Source organism: Dermacentor silvarum, chromosome 4 (assembly GCF_013339745.2).
Source record: "Dermacentor silvarum isolate Dsil-2018 chromosome 4, BIME_Dsil_1.4, whole genome shotgun sequence".
Classification (NCBI taxonomy): domain Eukaryota; kingdom Metazoa; phylum Arthropoda; class Arachnida; order Ixodida; family Ixodidae; genus Dermacentor; species Dermacentor silvarum.
In genome coordinates this window covers 49,317,232-49,331,827 of record NC_051157.2, presented here as the reverse complement: position 1 = coordinate 49,331,827, position 14,596 = coordinate 49,317,232, and the positions used below count along the sequence as shown (strand labels likewise).

The window sequence follows — 14,596 nt, the reverse complement described above, 5'->3', positions numbered from 1 at the left end:
ATGCGGCGCTCCAGCCCATTGCATTAAATACGTAGATGCATTTTTTTCCATGCATAACACAATACTGCAGTGGTTTTATACGGTATATGGAAACGTGTTTACGTGAAATTTAGTAATTTCTTATGTTTCAATTTCGAGAAATCTAGCTATTATGTTTATTGCTGCCTCAGTTACGGTATTTAAGTTGTTACGAGACGAATTGTGTTGGTAAGTGCACATGGTTCACTGTTTGGTTCCAATAAAATAAAGCAATACGTCTTGGGCTACATTCAAGAATATATTTAAAATACAAGAAACGCTCTCATAACTTTAGTCAGCAGATGCACCAACATAAATAGCCTAGCGCGCCAGCAACGTCTCAACGTTGGTCCACCACATCATAACATTAATTTATTCACAGCACACGCCTCCGCTTCAGGTGATTCCTCTTCTCCCTGTTGCTTTCACGCCCCATGTTCTTGTCCTTGACAAGAAAGTAAAGGAGCATAATTGAATAGAATTTCACAACATCTTTTGTTAGCTCTTTCTTGTGCCGCTCACAGCCGATCATATTCGGAGGATTCAGCTGCAGAAAGGATGCAAAGTCGGCGATACTGTTCCTTCGTAACTCATATTTAAACTGAAGCACAGCTTGAAGGCGTTTTCGAGCGATGCTACCAGTTTTTCAGTGCTTCAGAAGGGAGCAACAGCCCTGACCTACTCATTCTGTTGAATTCAGTAATGTCCCTGAGCAATCGCAGCACTTGGTTCTTTGCAGGAACAAGTCATAGAACGAGTCGTCTGCTTTATGGCTACAGAAACACCCCTGATGTGGCTAGAGCTACGAGAACTATCCAGCCCAATTCATAAGCAACAAATATATTTTAAACAAAAACATATATAAATAACATCTCAAGTAATTATTTTAAAGAGAATGTAACTTTCTTGTATTTTTACGATAATAATTTTGTACACGAATTCATAGAGATGGGAGAACACGGCTCTTAAACACCGGCTTGGTAGCCAATATGGCCGAACACAAGGCGATTCTGCAGGTACGATGGTACATACGTGTCAACAAATGTGTCAACAGTTTATTTTTGTGTACGTTTGCGGACTTCAGCAATCCCGGTTGCTAGACTCTTAGTGGGATACACGTATGTGATTCCGCATTAGCTGATTATATTGGTGAAAGAGCTGCTCAAAATATACTCATAGATGCGGACTTCGTGCTTGGTTTCTGATGCCGTCAAATTGTTTTTTAGACAGAACTAACTACATCTACGATTTGTTGTAGTAAGGTTGTCTAGAACAACCGAACTCATACGTCTTTGGAATGGTCAGTAGCACATGTATAATGTGTTTGGGCTGTGAAGACGAAGGCTTTTCCTTAATTCGCAATGATCCCCCACGCAGTCTGGTTCAAGCGGATACCAGAGGCCCCCGTACCAGGACTATGAGACCCCTTTGGAAGGTGACATTGCTGCAGCGGCGACACCCACGGAAGAAAAGGAGTTCAACACGCTCGACGAACCAGTGCTTACTACCATCGTAAGGCGCCCTTTTAGTTTGATGTCGTTACCAAACCGGCCGATCCTGGCCAGAGCTGCCAAGTTGTGTTACAGAGCAAGCTAGTGAGATCTGACAGTAATAGCTCAGTTCGTAATAGCATGCTTTCCAGCTGAAGCAGTTAAACAGTCTTAGGCCCTTTAGAATGTCTCCCAGCTCAACACTAAGCAACACTGAACGCAGGCGAATGGACGGGAGGTTGTTTGTCGTGTGCATTGTTCAGCGTTGCACTGTCTTTACTTTTGATAACATTAGTCAACTGGCGTAGATGCAGATGTTCACCTTCTGTTTTGGCTGTGACCAGGAGTGAGGACTGCATCAGAGAAGATTGTAAGGGCTGTCAACCAAATAATAAAACAAAGTTATAGGCGTTGTTTTGTAGGTGAGGTCGTTAACACTGTGTTACATTTTGTACATGAGGGGGACCTGCAGCCATTCATTAAGACACCCTCATGAACTGCATGACAACCTGTCCAAATAAAAAATAGCGAAAGAATCCAGCACCCAAAGGATAGGTTACTAATCAACAGAAACCATACGTTTACGCTGATCCCGAGTTTCGACTGTTATGCATCATGTTCATTTTGCAAGTAGTAGTTGAGGCTATACTTTATTTATACCCTTTACTGGGACCCAAGTTGGTACCGCAAGCCCCTGTGGCATGGGCAGCATTGCCTTTTTTGTGCTCTGAACAAGCCCACATAGAAGCAAATTAAGTATTGGTATTGACTGGAGACATGCTAATCCAGACATCACTATGACCGCTGATAAAACCCACTTTTTGATGCAAAAGCATCTAATGGCCCATTGAGCGAAAAAGCTGGCGTCTGTAGCAGCGAAACGGCACTTAAATTCCTATTGGCTGCGACACCACATCATGAGCGTGCCTCGATGGAGCCGAGCAGGCGAATCGGAACACCTGCTGCGGCGATAGCACACCCTCTGTTGCGTGAGGGGAGAGGGCATCACCGTGACGCTACGTCACCAGTGCGCCTCGACGGAGCAGATGAGGCGACACCGCAGGCTGAGACGGGTGATACGTGTGCAGCTGCCGCCATCTCACTCTCGGAAGCCGGTGCGTGGTCCGTATCTCTCTCTCTCACCCCCACTGGGCTTTGCTGCCGGCCTTGGTGGCCACTGCTGCTTCCTCGGTCTCTCGTCATGCAGGACGTTGGTGGCATGCGACATTCTTGATTACTCAGCAATGTCGTCCAAATGATTCTCATCTACAGCCAACATGCCAGCTTGAAAACTGTACAATATATATAGTATATATATATAACCCACACCAATTTAATCGCAAAACCCGATAACATATCCTGCAGCAAAACTCGAAAAGATTATTCCCAGTGCAACACTCAAAGGACCGCTCAGAGGCGTTCAATTGGACATAAATGCTGTCGCATTCAGAACCTATTAGAAGTGCTTATAACAACTCATAAGTGTGTCCTCGGATTTTAGTGGCACGAGCACCGAGTGACACTCTTGCTTATTGCGCAGCAACTTCCGGTTAGGGACCGACTTCTGGTTTGTCACAGAGGTGGGACGAAATTAAAAATAACTCATAAAATAAATACAGGTAGATATTGATGGCTCTACTTATGGTTGATGATAAATATGACATCAGAGCATAGGTTTAATACACTAAAGAGATAAGTGTCAGGAATAACTAGAAATAATTAAGGAAGATCGAATTGCCCTACACCAAAGCCCACAATGGTACTTTAGATACCCACCGCATCAGTGCAGGTTCGCGTGAAACTCCAAGACCAGAAGTGATGTCATCAGTAATGTCACACTTAAGCCAGAAGTACCGGCTCATTACTAATTAAAATAAAAACAAGTTAATTAGAGCTACACACCACCTCACACAGAGTGAACGCCTGCCTAACACAGCGGAGGGGTGGCCTCACTCCCTCCTCTCTCGCTTCTACTCTCCCGACGCGCACCTGCCCTCTCGCTCGCTGGCGTGTGCCAGCTGCGCGCCAACGCTCGTTACATGCTCTCACGTCAGCAGTGGAGGGGCGCGTAAGGTGCGCCGTCTGCTGGGGGCCTACGCGTCGCGCCCTCTTTCGCTCTCTCGCCCGCTCCTCTGTGCGTGGCAGTTTCCCGCCAGTTCGATTTCCCACCCATTCCGTTCACCATGGAAGTAGAACACGAGGACGCCGGGCCTAGTGTTGTGTAGTGTAGTTTACATCAAGAATTCACCAGCGTTTTCTGTGTCTGCATCGTACTTCACTTTAATAACACAAAGTTAACACAAGGAAAACGCAAAGTTAACCAAACAATACACTACAATACACCAGGGTACACCAACGCCGAGGTGCGAGTGCCACTAGCACCTAAATCAAGGATTAGAGTCGTTTCTTTTTTTTTTTTTAAGCACACTTCCTAAGGCTGGTATGAAATAGTTGCTTCCTGTATAATAATTATATATGGCACACCATAGTTGCAATCATGGGTTTGTATGTTCATCATGCTTGTAACGTCATAGTGGGCTATCGGAGCTGTTTCCTGTGGAAATTTGATGAAAAATGCAGTTTGTGACCATTGAACTGTTAATATGAACTCTTCTTCCATTACTTTTTTTTTGTCCACTCAGACTAAACATTGTTTTTGTACATCCTGGAGTAGAGAAGTTGCTGATGCATCTGAATTTCACTAAAATTTCGTTACACACTTTGAATTAAAAAATGAGAAGATTGTAATTCAGAAAGGAACTTGGCTCTGTTGGTTCACAACTGGAAAATACTTTCTGGTACAGTGAAAAGCAGCAGGGATCAAGTGAGGGACAAACTTGATGCACCACAGCACAGATTTCCAGCTTTTTAAATAGTAAACCTAACCAATAATTGTTTATTACTGTAATGTATAACCAGGCCCTGCCACAAACTAAAAAATGCAGTTTGAAATGTTGCACAAGCAGATTTCCCCATAGTCAATATAACAAACTATAGGTTTTGTATAAGTGCTAAGTGTAGGAGTAGGAAAGCTGTAAAGCATGAGAATCACGTAAAAGAGCTAACATAAGGAAGGAATATTTGTAGTGGACATCTGCGGTGTACAGCTGAGTGACTGTCATGTGTACATGTTGAAAAAGTAGCAATAATGCAGGAAGTTTCTACTGCTATGCAACCAGTTTTGCCTGCACCTATAGTACATTGATCACATGCCTGGCAATTGGTTGAGCAGAAAGAGAAACCTTTTGTCAAGTTGTAGATAAGCTGGCACTGATGTCTTTTTTTTTTATATCTGCAGCTTGACCAAAAGAGTTTCAATGCAAGCCTGCTGTTCTTAATTTAGTAGGAATACATAGCCTAATTCTTTGCGGCATTCAATGTCAGTGCTTCAGAGGCAAGGCTGTCTATTTATTGGCACTCAGCTGAGGGTATGGAAGCTGGATGAAACATGCCATTGTTACATATAAACCACACTTCAGAAACTAGGATATCTGGTCTCAACCTTGTGCTGTATATTCTGTTGTGGTCACACGTAACTTTTGTTTGCTCAAGATAAGCTCCTTAGCCTACTGTGCCATGGCTTGAAGATATCTATGCACATGATTGTTTCCACCCCTGTGTAGCCTAGAAGTAGGTGTAGCTATTAACCTAGTTTTCGGTTGCAGAATATTTTATATGCTTTATATATTTTGTTTTCAGGTAAGGGATCTGAAGGCTATTGGCATCAAGTTTGCACATGTCTTGTATCCAAAGCAAAAAAACACAATATTGAGAGACTGTAAGTATAACGTTCATGCTTCTTTTGCTTGAGCAAATGAACTTGTATTAATGCAAATGATTACTAATGCAGGGGACTTATGGGGACCTCTTATCCTCTGCGTCTTCCTTGCCATGTAAGCGGACAATTTTGACACTTGATTGCAAGAGATTCCATAAAGTAACAAATTTTATCCAACTTCTTATTGTATGTGTTGTTATTATAATTGTCAGCTGAAGCAAGGTGCAAAGGAACACAAATGGATGATGCACACTGCTGACTTTCAACTGTAATTCATTCATGGCAACATGTGTGTGTGTGTGTATATACTGTATATACAAAGGGTGGAAAGTAGAGAGCGTAGGGATCCTAGTATTATCTATCATTACACCTTCTAATCTGGAAGATGATGGTACTTCCTAGCATTATATGCAGTGCAGGAAGCCTTTTTGCCTTTTTTTTTTGTGTGCCTAATGCAGCAGACAGTGTGTCGGTGCGCATTTATGCACCTTTGCCTCTGGCCAGGGCTTCAGCAACACTTATTGCTGATCGTCACCTCTCATAGTGCACTGTCGAGGCAACGTCTCAGTCAAGCACCAAGTAACAGAAGTTATGTTTTTCTATGCCCAGCTGATGCATGTTGCTGCACACTAAATGTCAGTCAACTCACTCAATAACTGCAATCAAATATAAATAAACTGTCACCTGTGTCTAGAGCTAATGTACTTAATTTAGTTTGGAAATCACAGTGGTTCTAGGTGACAAAAGTTTTTTTCTGTATTCACCGGGCTGACAACTGTCCCTTGCTCGGCAGTGTGCTTCCAGGCCACTCCCGATGTGATCCAGATATGCTGCACCACCTTCAATCCACAAAACGTGGGAGTTCCCATTTTGACTCATGTGACACATACGCTAAAACTTCAGGAAATGCAAATAACATCTCTTCTTTACACATGTTAGCCATAGCCACATAAACAAACTCGGGTACTGGCGACTGGTGTTGTGTGACTGCTACACAAGCTGAGTTCTTCCACAACAATCTTACCCCTAGCAGTGCACACAGCCCACTCCCATTTACAGCTATTGTTCTTTCGATGTCTGGGAAATAGGAAAAGAGGGAGCATACCTATAACCTTCAGCCCATAAACTCTTCCTCTGTAGGCAGTGCCTTTATTACATTTACCTTGGAACATTTGTGATGGCTTTTAAGACATCAGTGAGGAAAGTATGAGGCGAGTCATCCCTGCCGCTGGTGTGTTTAGGGGCGAAGGCTTGTGTTTTCGGTGTATGCACTTTTGAACATTGGGAATGTTAGAGAAAGGTTGTGCTGCAGGGTATGACGCAACCTGTTCCTTGGAGAGAGGAAGTGCCGTTTTTGTGATACTGAGCCATGCTTTCATGTCCCTTTGTGTTGCCCTTTTGTGCCTCGCCTCAGCTGACTTTCATCATGGCTGTCTATTTGTTAACATAAAGTGGGAAGGTGGGCTTATTACCTTATTAACAAGTGGGAAGGTGGCCAACTTCAGTAATATAGAAGTGCCTGATATCTTTTCTGTCCTCCAAGAAAGAGAAATGGCAAGTTTTTGTTAACATTTTGCATCTTCTGTCATTGCTTAGGATGCTGCAGCAACCAGAGGATGAGAAAATACACAGCGGTGCTCCTCAGTTTGCCCAAATCTTCGTCTTGGTGTGGGTGGGCGCTGGTGTGGTCACATTGAACTGCAGGCTTTTGGGCGGAACAATGTGAGCACAGCTTTGTTAAATCACTGGCTACACGCTCCTTGTGTGCAGTGTCATTTGCTTTTGTAATGTCTGCTATTTGATCGTCGCCATTAGCAAACAAATCTTCTGACTAGTCCGATGTTAGTGAAGAATTGGTGTATAACGTTGCATTGCTTCATAATGCTACATTGTTGTTTTTAGACACAATGTTTACTTTTTTTTAGTTGCAGAGATAACTGAGCCTGGAAGACATTTTTTTTTTTTTGTCATGAAGTGGCACTTTATTAGTACAGTGCAGCTATTTTTGTTTGGTTCTCTTCTATTCTTAAAAACAAATTAATGGCCGATTGTGATGCTGGTACACTATTTGAGGTAGTTGTGAAGGGTAGAAGGGATTGTGAAGAAACAGTACAAATGCCTACCATGGTAAAAAATAATGAATTCAGCATTCCAGCCCCCATGTGAAAGCCTTGTTCACTATGAAGGGTAAAAAGGATGAGCACGAGGGTATATACATTTGAGCATGTGATGAAGGTTGTGATTGTAGATCGGATTAAGGTATACATCATTTCTATTTCAAAGAGGGAGTACAAGAGTCTACATTGAAATGACATTGGATAAGAGCCAGTGTAGCCTGCTGCAGTGGCTCAAAGGCTATGGCATACCATTTCTGTGCAAACGGTCTATTCAGTTTGTCGTAGTAAGCTTTGGGTGCACGTTAAAAATCCCTGGCTGGTTGAAATAGATGTGGATATTTCCACTGTGGCAATTCTCATAGCCTGTGAGTTGCTTTGGGATGTTAACTCTTTATGGTCTGTTGTTGGAAGCCACCTTCCGTTAGAGGAGCTCACTAAGGCTTTTAAACTGTTGGGAGGAGCCCACCAAGGCTTTTTAACTGTCAGGAGGAGCCCACCAAGGCTTTTAAACTGCCCACATTTTTTATATCAGTGGATATGCAGTGCCATATTTTAAATGTTTGAACAAGTGTGCACTTCTATTTATTTTATCCTCTTCCCTATATTATTATCATTTGGTTTGTAAACATATACACAGGAAAGAGAAAGCGAGGAGCAAGGCTGGCAACTGCCACCAGAAGGGGCACAACGCCTGCCTACTCTTCCGAAAGGAGGAGACAAATATAGAAATGAAAGATAGGAACTTCCCTATAGATGGCAGCACTAAAGCAAGTAAAAGGAGCTAGTGCTAAGAAATTTCAACTGGGAAAAGAGCTGAAGAAAAAATTCCTAAGTGCACAGCCACAGGGTTAGACGAAGTTCCCGTTAGGCTGATTAAAGAACTAGGACCAAAAAGTAAGGAAGCTCTGTTGAAAGCAGTAGGAAAAAGCTTACAAGATAGGTGAATACCAAACAATTGGCGACAAAGTAGAATTAATTTATTTTATAAAGGTAAGGGCAAAAAAGATAGAATTCACTCATATAGACCATTGACCATTACATTGGTAATATACAGGTTAGCAATACAGTCATTTAAATTAAAAATGCGAGCATGGCCAGAACATAATGTCATATGGGGAGAACTTGAGAATGGCTTCATAATCAGTAGGCGTTTGTATGAGAACTTATTTGTGATTACTCAGTGTATTGAAATATCCAGAGAAGGAAGGAGACTGTTATATGTGGCTTTTTCAGACATTACGAGAGCGTATGAAAATGTTAACTGCAACATTTTGTGGGATATTCTGTAAGGAGAAGGCTAAAGCAACAACTGTATACAGCTTTTGAGGGAGATTTACCTAAAAAATACTGTTTGTATTGAATGGGAAGGGATGAGGAGCAAGGAGAAAGTTGATATCAACAAGGGACTGAGACAGGGGTGCCCTTTATTTCCGCTATTGTTTATGATGTACATGGTAAGGATGGAAAGGGTGCTAGAAGGAATCAACATTGGGTTTAATCTCCCACACAAACAGGCGGGCACAATAATAGAACAGCAGTTCCCAGGTTTGTTTTATGCGGACGACATTGTGTTGCTTGCTAACAGGCAATGCGACATGCAACGTCTGGCTAATATCTGTGGACAGAAAGGTGAGACTTAGGATGAAATTTAGCGATAAAAAAATTATGTCTTGTGGTATTTAATGAAAACAGTGAACAGACAGTGTCACTACAGGGCCAGGAAATATTCCAATTAAAGCAATACAAATGCCTCGGTGTATGGATAAACGAGGGCAATATATGTATGGAAACACAGGGAAAAACAATAATGGCAAAGGGAAAAGAAATCCAGCCATAATGAAACACAGAGCGCTATGGGGATAAAATAGATACGAGGCACTCCGGGGTATGTGGATGCATTGGGTGCTCACGAGAAGACTACATATGAAGCCGTACAGGGCGATATGGCCTGGACAAGTTTTGAAGTGAGGGAAGTTCAGAGTAAAATTTATTTCGAAAAATGACTGAGGAGTATGAAAGAAAGTAGATGGGTCGTCAGACTGTTCAAGTATTTGTGCAGGAAAGATATGTACTCACAGTGGAGGTAAAGAACTAAGAAGTTTACCAGCAAGTGTGTGACCGGTATAGTAAGCAACATGGCAACAAAGAAAGTTACACTAAGAGATGCAGGCAATCTCCTAAGTACCAGCGATGGAAAATAAACAGGCTATGAGTAACTTCCTATGAGGTAAAAATGAAATCAGGGAGAAAACAATTTGACAACTCAAAGGGAAGCTCTTTACTTTTTGAAGTGAGATTGGGATGCCTTAGAGCGTGTAGTTATAAAGCGAGGTACATCCTGGAAGAAGAAGCTTGTGTTTGCTGCGGTAGAACTAGGAGAATGATAGAAAATGTTTTATTAAAATGTGATGATATCTACTCGGCTGTTGGTTTAGGCTCTGTTGGCCTCCTTGAAGCCCTAGAGTTCAGGGATAGCAGGGGGAAAGTAAACATGTCCATTGCAGAGAGTAGTAAAAGGTGGTTGGAGGTTTGGTGGCGGAAATGTAGGGAGACCACAAAAAATGGAGGCATACAAAAACAAAGTGCCTAATAATGGCTCAGAAAGTTTGATGCTGGGAATTATCTGTCTCTAGAAAAATAAAAAATAAGATAGGTAAGAGATCTGGCAAAAAAAAAAAAAAAGAGCTTGGTGGCACAACCTACCACCTCGCTTCAAAAGGAACACTTATAGCATCGATCCATCCATCCAACCAAAAAGGCGTGAAAGCACTGCTGGCTTGAGCTTTTTTTTTTTTCACTGCTTCTAAGCATGGCAGTGATCTCGTCACACGTTTTATGTGAATGGTTCTCCTGGTTTCAGTGAATGTGACGATGGGTTTAGCGAAGAGGAAAATAAAACTCCACCATCAGACAAAGAAATTTTATCAAATGAGCCTGAGGCACGCTCCAGAAGTCCTCAGCTACAGCCCGGGCAATGCTTCTAACAGTGCAGTACTGTTTTCCAATACGTGCTGATATGAACTGGAACACACGAAAAGAGAAAAAAAATATTAAATATCCTACAATGTATTTGCACATATGAGTATATTATTTTTGCGGTGCTTAAATCAAGTAAAATAGTTTCGAACTAGACAGGTTGCTAAGCCAGTGTAAATTTAGAACTGCGAAGGGTTAAACCTCTTAATATAGAGTTGGTGCACTGTTCCATTCCTGGCTGGTTTTCAATTGTGGCAGTTCAATGACATTTTGTGTGTTAAGTGAATCAATGAATTACCTGTTAAATACGGAATTTCTTAGTGTTTACAGAGTAACCCTGTGTTTGCCGTGGTTAGTGTTTCAATATGCCAATATCATTAAATTGATTCAATTATTTAACAAAGAAGGCTTATAGAATTGTTTTCGAAGCAGGGCAGTGTTGCCAAGTTATTTTTGATGGAAGGTATTAAAATGTCTTTGCAGAAGGTGCATTTTATTTTAAAGAAGCTTTGGTGGAGGAACATCCAAGAGCTTTGATGCAATTGAATCTGTGATTTTTGCATGGCAATTTAGGCTAATCTTAAAATACTGCGCAGTACTGCAGACATTAGCATTTGCACTGTACCCATGATGTCAGAACATTTCTCGGCAACTAATGCATTCTGCATGTTGAATGCATAGTCACAGGCAGTCGATTTATATCAACGTAGGAAAGACGCGCTGAAATCTCAATGCTCGTTAAAAAAGCCGAGCCCTTAAAGTTTAATCTGGAGCTTTCCAATGTTTCTTTTGTAGCACGCCCTAATTGCAATCTTTGGGATATACAGTAGAGCCTCGATATAACAAACACGTATGTAACAAATGATCAGACATAATAAAGTAAATTAAAAATATTATCCAATATTAGCACATAACGCATATAGGTTTATAGTGAATATTGGATACAATGGGGGTATTTTCGTGTCAAATGTGATTTCGTCATGCCGAGGTTTGAATGTAATAACATTCTTGCACTAGTCTTCAGATGAGCACTCGGTGCACAGCGAGCGCTTATTTGTTTGTGGTGGCTGTTGCACCGGTTAGCTATGGGGCTGAATGAGGCAGTGTTGGTGAAATATAGTTTGGGTGCTTAAACTCTTTTTTGGAATTAATCTACGACTTGTTGCCAATCCTGAGCTTACTTTCTCCTGTGCCCAGATCATTCTTTCAGAGTGTGTGTGTGCTGGGCTACTGCTTGCTGGCACCCTGTGTTGCATTGGTCATATGCCGGCTCATTCTACTAGCTGGGAACCAGACTGTTGGCCTGTTCATCCTCCGCTTCTTTGTGACCATGCTTGGCTTTGGCTGGGCTGTATTCGGTGAGGCTGCCTTTTCTTTATTGTGTATCTTTGCAATACAAATAGCAACAGTAAAAATTCCTAATGCCCTCATGCATTCCTATTTGTCTCTTGTCGGACACTGATTAGATGTGTATTCAGCAAAATCTGCATTTGTAACCTGCTTTTCTAGTTCTAAACATTATACGAGTGCAGGAATACCTCAGTCATGTGGTTATCATGTTTAGGAAAATAATACCCCTGTCAAGCGGGCAAGTTGAGTGCACTTACGGAGAGTGTCACTCGGTTTAAGTGCACTTTGCCAAATCTAAACGTCGCAAGTGGAGTGTCACTCGCAGATGAGTGTACTCCGGTCGAAGGGCGTTCACTTAACGCACTTTTCTGGCCGAGTGCATAGCCTCGCCGCCAGTGGTTTCAATGGTACAACATGTAATACATAAAAAAAGGACACAGAAGGTCATTTTAGTGGTTGAACAGCTCTTGCGCACAGATAACAGCCTAAAGCTCACTCATATTCTGTTCTAGCAAGATCACATGCCGCCTCATCGCATGCCGCTATGTTCTGGATTGGCTGGGCATTTTTTTTGGCCGGCATTGACTTGCCACACTCTTATAATAAAAAATATTTCCGTTTTTTGTTGAAAAAACATAGATTATGTTTCTTTTTATTAATATTACAACGTAAAACAATAACTTTTTAGAAGTACTTTTCGTTTTAATCTAAATCTTTGCAAAACGCGCTCGTAGTCTGTCGCCATTTTTTTTTTTTACTGCGACTGCGCTCTGTTTTCCCTTTAGAACCGCGTAGCCTAAAGTGTCACTAAAGGTCCCGAAGCGCACTCCCCGTAAGTGCACTTAACTTGCCCGCTTGACAGGGGTATAACAGCGCTGGGTAGACAAGGACACAAAGAACAACACGACACTTCTTTGTGTCCTTGTCTACCCAGTGCTGTTATTTTCCTAAACATGAATTCCCACCAACTCGCCCAAGTTACTCATCCAGTATAGTAGTCACCTAACTGCAGTTAAACTGAATTCAAGTTATGTCCTACCACATTTGTGCTATGTTAGCAAAAAAAAAAAAACACACACACACACCTTACTGTCGTTATTCTGCTAATTATGTCACCTAACTGCAGTTAAACTGAATCTAAGTCACGTCCTACCACATTTATGCTATGTTAGAAAAAAAAAAAACATCTTAGTGCCGTTGTTCTGCTAATTATGGCAAGCAGAAGGAAAGCTTAGTGGTAATTCTGATTGGCATAGCAAGAAAAGTATGTAATATGTTTACTTTTATGTAAAAAAGCTAATTTGTTTATAGACTATTCTGGCATCCCTTACTCATTTCTCTTGGTAACAGTGACTTCTTTCTTTCTTTCCTTCCAAGCATCAACGGCGTTCCTCGCGGACAGCCAGCCATCATCAAAAAAAGCGCTGGCCGTGTATCCCATCTGTCTGTTCTACTTTGTGATCAGCTGGCTGATACTCGCGCGGTCACCCTAGGGTTTTGTGGAACAAGCTGAAGACATATCTTCCTTTTTCTCTCCTCATGAAGCAAACTGAACTGACCAACCACAGTGTATGCACTAGACCTGATTTCTGTGTGCATTTTCTTTTTCTCATTCAAAGGAGACACTGGGATGGGGACCTAACTTATTTTTGTTGCTCGCTGTGAAGTAGGAGGAAAGTGTGCTTTGCAACTGTGCTTTTCTTTGGAAAGAAAGAATGCATTGTCCCAACAGTTCAAAGAACTAGGAGTAGCTTCTACGTTGATGAAAGTAGCTGTTCTGAGTGTGATAACGAGAGGATGCTTCCTCAAAAAGCATTCTTTGCGCTTCATTTGTTTGTGTGGGAGGCTGAATGTTGAGATGTCTAGTCACATTCCACAAGTTTCTGTACAAAGAACACTTTCTAATAAAGGTTGAATCTTAAGCTGTCTGTTTCCATCATCAAGTCCTGACCACAATGTGACCCTTATTTCATTCCCCGTAATAAGACGTTGATAAAGCGCACTATTCAGTCAATAAAAGACTCGAAAGCATGGGAAATAATGTTGTTCCTGTATTATGTTGGTTTGGTTACAGTAGTTGAAAGGTCTTGTTTACTCCCGGTTACTGTCGACTAGCTAAGGGGGACTAAATCTTTCCATTGATGTATTTTACAAGACAGCCTAGCTATCCAAAATGCCGTATTTGCACCAATCTAACCCAATGTGTTTGCACTATCAACTTTGCGCCTAAAGATGCAGCACTTAGCCACTAGGTGAAGCTCTTCGGGTAAGCTACCTCTGGACGGCAGAAGGCGTAGATCTGCGAATAACGAAAGTGCAACAAAGGCGCAATGGCACAGAGGGGATGCAACTACAGTAAGAAAGTTTACCTAGAGACCTCAAAGTGAAATGCGTCCATGCGGCATTTTTGTTATCGCAGACTTTTTCATTTCAACTTGCATGGGTAAAAGTAGGATAATAGTAAAGATGGCGTGCTCTAGAGTCCAAACAGTTGCGTCACATATTTTGCTAGGCGACCTTCACCGAGACGTAGTGGCCGCCATGTCGGAATTTCAACGTTATGTAACTAATGATTTCATTAAGTGCAACAAAAATGTCTGCGGTTCGTGCACATGGCTGTTAACACCGGCACAGGGAATCTAGCGTTCTTCCACTTAGAAACATAATTGGAGCAACCTTTATAAAATGAATAACTGAAAGGTCAAATAATATAAACGAAGTTCTATCCTAGAGCATTATATTTAGCGGTACTTTATTAGCGGATACCATTACGCAGTGGCTAGTGGTTTTCTGCTGCTGAGAGCGAGGTCGCAGGTTCGACTACGAGCCGTGGCGTTCGGAATCTGGTGTGGGAGAATGCAGAAACT

General features: G+C 41.9%; 1 protein-coding gene across 2 annotated transcripts; it reads left to right on the top strand.

Annotated features, from left to right (window-relative positions):
* The first annotated feature begins 995 nt into the window (after window positions 1-995).
* LOC119449976 (protein YIPF6) lies at window positions 996-13,651 on the top strand. 2 transcript variants are annotated; one of them, XM_037713300.2, is made up of 7 exons: window positions 996-1,034; window positions 1,396-1,530; window positions 5,208-5,286; window positions 5,359-5,401; window positions 6,883-7,008; window positions 11,577-11,737; window positions 13,107-13,651. In XM_037713300.2, exons 1-7 carry the CDS (start codon window positions 1,008-1,010, stop codon window positions 13,220-13,222), a joined length of 687 nt encoding a protein of 228 aa, XP_037569228.1. In that variant the 5' UTR covers window positions 996-1,007; the 3' UTR covers window positions 13,223-13,651. The 2 variants fall into 2 exon arrangements, with proteins under 2 accessions (XP_037569228.1, XP_049521516.1); XM_049665559.1 differs by lacking the exon at window positions 996-1,034 and adding an exon at window positions 1,177-1,318.
* Window positions 13,652-14,596: the final 945 nt, after the last annotated feature.